At 48.6% G+C, this 8,309-nt stretch overlaps 1 protein-coding gene across 1 annotated transcript; it reads left to right on the top strand.

Moving 5' to 3' along the window:
• The first annotated feature begins 204 nt into the window (after nucleotides 1–204).
• Nucleotides 205–7,672, top strand: LOC124708441 (triacylglycerol lipase OBL1-like). The gene is made up of 4 exons (XM_047240121.1): nucleotides 205–630; nucleotides 3,679–3,974; nucleotides 6,434–6,467; nucleotides 6,552–7,672. The coding sequence occupies exons 1-4, from the start codon at nucleotides 294–296 to the stop codon at nucleotides 7,442–7,444; spliced, it is 1,560 nt and encodes a 519-aa protein (XP_047096077.1). The 5' UTR covers nucleotides 205–293; the 3' UTR covers nucleotides 7,445–7,672.
• Nucleotides 7,673–8,309: the final 637 nt, after the last annotated feature.

The following is an 8,309-nucleotide window of genomic DNA, read 5'->3' as shown; positions in this document are numbered from 1 at the left end:
GGCTCATGCAGCGCGCGAGCTAGCATGCATGAACCGGCCCTACCCACGTAAGCAAAACCCTAGCTACCCATCTAACCCTAGCCAATCAATCATTCAGCACCAAGCCCAGCCCAACCCAGCCCTGGCCCGGTTCCGTCTGTCTCCCTCCAAAGCCCTATAAAAGGCACCCTTCTCCACGGCGTAGCAGTGTGCCTTGAGCTGATCGATCGCCCACTGTGCCACTCACGCACACACCACGTAGCTAAGTCTGCTAAGCTGAGCTAGCTAGCTAGCACACTCACCGGCCAGCGAGCATGGCGGCAGCCGGTAAAGCTGCTGCTGGACGTCCCAAGATGGGGGAGGAGAAGCTGATCATTCGGTCCGAGAAGGTGCGGCTCTTCGACATCCTGTCGATGATGATCCTGCGGCGGCCCATCACCAGCTACGCCTTCGTCGACGTCGGCGACGAGACGGCCCGAGACATCGGCATCACACCCGGCGACATCTTCGTCAAGCTCACCGAGATCATCCAGAAGGTGCTCGCCTCCATATACACGCCAGCCAAGTGGGTCGGCATCCTCGTCGAGTTCCTCCTCAACTTCGTCGCGCTGAACGGAGGCCTGCTCGGCATCCTATGGAACATCGTCAGATGTACGTATCCACGAATATAGTATGCACATATACTTATACGCGGTTATGTCTTAATCAACTCATATGCATGATCTACTTGAAATGAGGGCCTACAAAAACTGAGATGAAGATCTGCATATATGTACATAAGCCCAAACTGAGATGATCGACTTAAAATTGGTTTAACTAGCTAATTACAAACGTCTAACTACGTAGTATATGTAAGTATAAATGGGTAATGGACCAACAAGCTGAGAATGACGGAAACGTATATTGAACGAGACATGCCAGGATAATGACACTACGGGAGAATTGCCGTACGCCGACGGCCAGGCGATGTGCCGACGGCCAAATGTCGGGGCCGTCGGCACAGTAGCCTCCGGAGCGCGGCGACGAGGATGACCGTCGGCGTTAAATTGGCCGTCGGTACAGGCTGGAGGTGCCGACGGTCACCGTCGGCACGGTTCGGCCGTCGGCACGGTACCGGTCTGGCCGTCGGCACAACTTTTTTTTCTTTTTTTCCACTACAGAACTGTGCCGACGGTTAAACCGTCGGCATAGCTTTTTCCTATTTCTCAACGGCAGTCTTCAAAAAAGCATAACTAAATCATTCTAACTGAGAAAAATAAGTATAATATATCAAATTTTGCAGAAAAACAAGATCTATCATAGAAAAATATCAAAAATGGAATATTTCAAATACCTAAATAAATTCTCTTATAAATGAGCTATAATGTTCGAGGTTTCATGGCTTTCACACACGCCAAAAATGAAAAAATGGTCGCTCGTGGGTCGGATTAGAAATCCGCGTCCGGGGTATTGCTTACCATCCTAGGGCCCACACACGTGCCAAATATGACCTCGTTTCGGAAAATTATGCCATGTCGAGGCTGTTTCCACCTCATTTCCTCTGAAATCCATAGAACTCCGGACGTGATAGCTCTTTTCGTGAAGGGTTTTCCAAAATATGTGCCACATCCCAATTTTGACAAACCTCGTAATAGTTACTATGACATATAAAATGACGCTACGCGGCTCCGTGAGATTTTTTGACTTCGCTCAAATTGCCATCTGGCCAAAACAGCCCCTCGGGACCTGCGGTATCGCCGTACCGGGCGTGTGGGTGCACCCATTCGCGAAAAAATTAAACGGACAAAAATTAGCACATATAATGATGCGTCGTAGAACTAAAAACATTTTTTCCGGAATTTCTAGAGCGACGGATAGTTGAGCCCTAGTTCAAATCCGGTCAGTTTCCGGCGGATTCGGCGGGACAAATATGACCTCATTTCGGCAAACTATGCCATGCCGAGGCCGTTTCCCACCTCATTTTCGATAAAGTCAACCAGATTTAAACTAGAGGTACTTGATCTATTGCTCATAATTTTTGGGTAAATTAAATTGTAGGTTCAAAATATGATATGGATGTCATATTTGTATTCCTCTTATTTTTCTGATCAATTTAGACATATTATTTGCCAAATTCGTATTTACTGATATTAATTATTCCATATTAAATAAAAAGATAAAAATTAAATCATTTAATTGTTTTTCAAATTCTATATTATTATTATTTATATATATTCATTGTTGTTTACTTAAGTAATTGTTTAGAATTCAAAAATATAGAGATGTGGCAGCACGGTCAAAGGGTTAATATGATTGATATGGTAGTATTAACAACAAGGGTGTCATTTCTTTCATGGAAGCTCATCCGAAGAGAACCAAGAAGTTAAGCGTGCTAGGGCAGGAGTAGTGTGAGGATGGGTGACCAACTGGGAAGTTTGAATACAAGTGCAATTTCACCTAAGATTAGATGTACTAAGTGTAAGTGTGATTGTGAAAGATTAACAAGTAAAAAAGAATAAGAAGAAAATTGAAAAAAAAATAAAAAAAATATTTTTTCAAATATTTTTTAATCTTTTTTTGAAAAAAAATTGAAAATTTTGAAATACTATGCCGACGGTTATACCGTCGGCACAACAATCTGTGCCGACGGCCAGTCTGTGCCGACGGTGATCGGGCAGTCCCCGACCGGAACTATGCCGACGAAGCTACGCCGACGGTCACCGTCGGCACAGCCTGTGCCGACGGCCTTTTTTGCTGTGCTGACGGCTGGCGGCCGTCGGCAGACTGGAGCTCTCCCGTAGTGTGACTGTCCCAGGTAAGTTTGTGTACAAGGACGACAGACAGAACGATTACATGTATGATCTCTCTCCCCCCCCCCCCCCAATTGTTTCCTCTTTACATTTTCTACTTATGTGGTGTTTTAAGGGGTGTTAATTTAACAAATTATGTGTATTTCATCTATGTGCTAACTTGATTTAACCGTATGCAAAGCTTACATATGTGCATTATTATTTTGCACTAATTTCTTTTCTGGTTTTTTTTTATTTTGGTCTTACAACATGCGCAATATGGGTGTGTGTTTGTGCTTGTGTGATCCTCATATTTCTTCTGTATGGTTATTTTTACGGTGCATTTGTGTTAATTTAATCATGTGCCACACTTGTGTTATGTCTAATAATCATACACATAAAACCATGGCGTTAAACTTTAGGTATTTCAATTTGGCTTGTGCTTCCATAGACCTCCAAATCTCTTCGTTCGATAATTTTAAAATTCTGCTAATAATCATATTGACAACATAGTACATGCATGTGTAAAACATCATGCATGTATTTGAAGGGAGTTTAACATGCCACCAGATCTCTTCGCATGTTTTCCATGCATTATCTCGGTTTTTGTTTTTACCTTTCAAGTTTTTGTCTCCTAATCCCCGCATGCCATATATCCACATTAATTTGCATGCACGTGTCTGCCACGGAAATCGCTTGAATGTACATGCATATGCACGCTACAGCACTGTCATTATCAAGTAGAGTTTTGTTAACGCAGCAGGTCGCAGCTACAGCGTTGCTAGAATTTGGCACCTTGTACCAAAGTACCAAGTACCAACCATGATTTGATAACCTGGCCGTACTTGTCATTAAATCAAACGGAGCACGCCATGCATGATACCAACACTACTACTACCAAATCTGAATTTGGCATGGGGGTGATATGCAGTTAAGCTGGTGATCCCGCGGCGCGACGCTGCGAACTTCCGGACGATGATCGGCATGATTGACGGGCGGACGGAGCTGAAACCGGCGCCGGAGACGTCCGCCGGCGACATGAGGCAGCTACAGGTGCTCAACGTCCTGGTCTCCGGCGAGGTCGCCGACCTGGAGAGCGGGTACGTGACGGACGGGACGCCCCTCATCGTGCGGACGTACCTGATCCTCGAGATCACCGTCATGGCGGCCAAGATCGCCTACGAGAACGCCGCCTTCGTCGAGAACGTGGTCAACAATGTCTGGAAGGTAATCACACACATAAAAATGATCCACAGTGATACTGTAGAAATATATAATCACCACAGTATATAACTACACATGACATCTTTGAAGGATTAATAAAAAACACGTGGAGACAAGTGAGATACAAGTGGACGAATCAAATGATGAGAATGTGTACAAGTGGACTAGCTTAGCTAGTTTTGCGGGGAATGTGGGGCAGCAAATGTTCTAGGACGTACATCAATCATATTGGGACAAGTACACATGCATGTTTTTTTTTTCATGCATGTAACATCTCAATGGACTTAGGGCATGTGCAATGGTTTAGACGGTACACGGTAGTCGTCTGCAAAACTTTGCCACATCACATCTAGACGGTACATACAACAGACACCTCATACACTAGATTGTCTGGAGAGGTGATGGTAGGCGGTTACCATAGCATCGGTCCCAATTCTGCACATGTCATCAGAAGTCTTGCAATAATCCTTCATAGAATCCAATCACCCGAGCTATCTACTCCTCTAATCATTGATATATGCTGCCCAACAAAACACAACAAGCACATCCTCGCGAGGTAGCCGAATTTCACAAGCAGGGTGAAGTACGTCTGCGTCGTTCTGATCCTGGCAGCTGATCGTAAATAGCAATCTCTTGAGCGCGACGGCGGCGTCAACAAAGTGAGCACCTCGTCTGTGGCACGATGGGCATGGAGGAAGGAGGATCCCTTCTCCGCCAGCGACGGTGACGTCCAGAAGGTCTTCATCGACTCCTAGTGTCCCACATTCATTGGGCTCCAGAAACAACTTCGGCGAGGTCTGGATCCGCCAAGAAAGGAGGCAGTTGCAGCTTTTGTAGACGCAATCGGTACAACGGTAGAAGCCTGTCTGCAGCAAGCGATTTTTGAAATGGAGGCAAAAGCTTTGCCTCATATATTAATTAAGAAGAGTGTGCTCAGTTTTTAGGAGAAAACCGAGCAAAAACCTACAACATGACCAACCCCACACAAACCCAACGTAACAAAGACCTGAACAACAGGGACACACGCTCTAGCCAGCAAAATGGATATCCAGGCCACATGAACGAACTCCAAAACACCACACTCCAACGCCGCGTTAATATAGGCATGCCATGACATTGGGGGCACCCATCAATCAACCGCGCATTCAGGATAGGCAGCAGCCAAGGTGGCGAGGAAATCGCAAACCTCTCGGGCGATGACAGAGCCTTGCACTGTTGCCAACGTACCTGACTTAGCAACCCCATCACTAGTAGGAACCACATGCCCGTCGATCTCGCCATCTGGCGAGAGAGGGACATCAACATCAACAACACCACCCTTGTCAAAGCCAAGTGCATGACTCGACGGAGAAGGCGTGACCGAAATCTCGTGCGAGTCGAACCTCACCTCCTCGACGGACGGAGGTAAAACCACCACATCACTCAACTCGAGGAGCTCGGGCACCACAGAAGAATCCCCACACAACTCATGTAGCCCTGGCATGATCTCAACCACCGATGACTTCAGCTCAGCGGAACCAAGAGGAAACAAAGCCTGCACGGTGGCGACTTCCTGCCCACCAGAAGAACACGCCTCCGTCGCCTCCAAAGAAACACCAACACTTGCCAACAACAACTTGAGACTTGCCACCTCCTCACGAAGTGGGCAACACGCCTCCTCGATACGGTTAGCCACCAACTGAGCGAGCTCCATGCGCATCAAGACAAACTGGCACTGAAAGCGAGAGTCGAAACTGGCGTTGGCAATGAACTCGTCACGACACCTTTGAGAGGGGTTTGGTGGCGATGTTGCCGGCGACGACGAACGGCACACGACCTCAGCCCAACTCCGGGACGTTGAGGGACGACGAGGCTGTGCGGACGGACAACAACTCTGCTGACAAGGGGCACAAGCGTCCGGAGAACGAGCACGAGCATCCGGAGAGCGAGAACGAGCGGCAGGAAAGCGTGCACGACAGGAACGCTCCCGGTGACCAGGACGGCGACAACGGATGCATCTGAAGGGCTCACGGCATGTGCTGACCTGGTGGTCACGCTCAAGGCACCGAAAGCATCTCCCACGAGCGGCAGCAAGCGATTTTTAGGGGCTACAGATCGTCGGTAATTCTACAGACAGGCTGCTTCTCTCACTCTTTCCTCTGTCTCCACCACTTTGATCAAAAATCCTACGTGTAATCGCTTACAGACAGCTTACGGTGGATTGTTGTACATGCCCTTAGACGGTTAACATCATCCAAATACTGAAATACTGTAGATGTGACAATCTACTTGCGGTTCATGCGCATCTTATATATAGACCAACAAGAATTAAAAAGTAGATTCAATTGTCTCTGGATACTTAGAATTAGCAAATCTGAGAAAAATACTATTGGCATCTGCTTATTCTGACACACGAGTTGTCTGTTTACATATCTATGCATATCAATCTAATCTAACGTACTATTATTTTTTGTGATTTGCAGTTTAATTTCGTTGGGTTCTACAACGGCTGGAACAGTAAGTAGCAAGCTAATTAAGCTAGCACGAAATTAATCAAGAGATCGTTAAGCTTATTATTAATCTGTATGTTGGTGGATGCAGAGTTCTTGAAGGAGGAGACGACGCAGGCGTTCGTGTTCACGGACCGCCCCGAGGACGCGAACGTGGTGGTGGTGGCGTTCCGCGGCACGGAGCCGTTCAACATGCAGGACTGGTCGACGGACGTGAACCTGTCGTGGTTGGGCATGGGCGCCATGGGCCACGTCCACGCCGGCTTCCTCAAGGCGCTCGGCCTCCAGGAGGAGGACGGCAAGGACGCCAGCCGCGCCTTCCCCAAGGACGCCCCCAACGGCGCCGCCCCGATCGGCAAGACCATCGCCTACTACAAGCTCCGAGAGGTGATCCGCGAGCAGCTGAAGAAGCACCCGGCGTCCCGGCTCGTGATCACAGGCCACAGCCTCGGCGGCGCGCTGGCTGCCGTCTTCCCGGCGATCCTCGCAATGCACAAGGAGACGGACATCCTCGCCCGGCTCGACACCGTGCAGACCTACGGGCAGCCCCGGGTCGGCGACGACACGTTCGTCAAGTACCTCGCCGCCGAGGTGGCGAAGGTGGCGGCGACGTACTACCGGATCGTGTACCGCTACGACGTCGTGCCGCGGGTGCCGTTCGACATCCCGCTGATCGCGGAGTTCGCGCACGGCGGCACCTGCATCTACTACGACGGCTGGTACGACGGCAAGGTGCTCCCCGGCGACGCGCCCAACCCCAACTACTTCGACCCGAGGTTCCTGCTGTCCATGTACGGGAACGCGCTGGGGGACCTGGTGAAGGGCGCCTTCCTCTGGGTCAGGGCCGGCAAGGACTACCGCGAGGGCCCCGTCTCGCTGCTGTACCGCGCGTCCGGGCTCATCGTCCCTGGCCTCGCCTCGCACAGCCCCAGGGACTACGTCAACGGCATCCGCCTCGGCCGCATCGAGGCCAAGCAGGTCTGAGATCGACGACGGCGGAGCCACGGCCTGCCGGTGGTAGTTGATGACGATGAGATCGATCTCCTCTTCCTCTAGAGAGAGGCACGATGAATGAATTAATAAGTTGTGTTTTGGGTGTGCGTATCGTCGCGTTTGTGCGATATTTATCCAGTCTGCTGCCTGTGTATGTGTTCTTTGAAATGGAGGTTGTATCCCTCTTCTGCATCAAAATAATACATGTATTTTCTTGTAGTTATTAATTATTCACGGAAGACTTAACACATCCATCAACCCGAAAGTTATCTTCTTGGCAACAAGAGTCGCAACCTATATAAGCCTGATGAAAAGGATGGCCATGATCGGGGATGTATGTTTTGACTTGATGATGACGATCAGATTAATCTCTTCCTCTTCCTCTTCCTCTTCCTCTTCCTTCTTCTTCTTCTTCTTCTTCTTCTTCTTCTTCTTCTTCTTCTAGAGAGAGAGAGAGAGATTATGAACAAGTTGTGTTTCGGGTGTGTGTGTCATCGTGTATGTGTGTGCGATATTTATTTAGTCGGTTTTGTTATTTCTTAGCCAAATTAGCTTTAGGGTGGGTGGAGCCAACAGGGTGAACGGGTGGGGCGTGCCCCACCCTAAGGCCTCGTTCGGCAGGCAGGAATTCAAAGGTTTTGAGATGTTTTTTTTTTCAGGCCAACGCTATATAACACCCTGAAACACTTCATACAATGTTCGGTAGACTGGTTTTGGATGGGCCAAGCCCCGTCAATCCACTAGGGTACGCTGAAATATTCCTCAGATCCATGTGGATCGGAGACACCCCATGCATGCCACGTTTCTTTTTCTGCTCGATCTTGCGGATCAGCAGCTGATTGAACCTTATTTTTCT

The sequence above is a fragment of the Lolium rigidum genome, chromosome 4 (genome assembly GCF_022539505.1).
Source record: "Lolium rigidum isolate FL_2022 chromosome 4, APGP_CSIRO_Lrig_0.1, whole genome shotgun sequence".
NCBI lineage: Eukaryota > Viridiplantae > Streptophyta > Magnoliopsida > Poales > Poaceae > Lolium > Lolium rigidum.
Note: the sequence above shows the minus strand (reverse complement) of the source record. Positions and strands in the feature narration are given on the sequence as shown.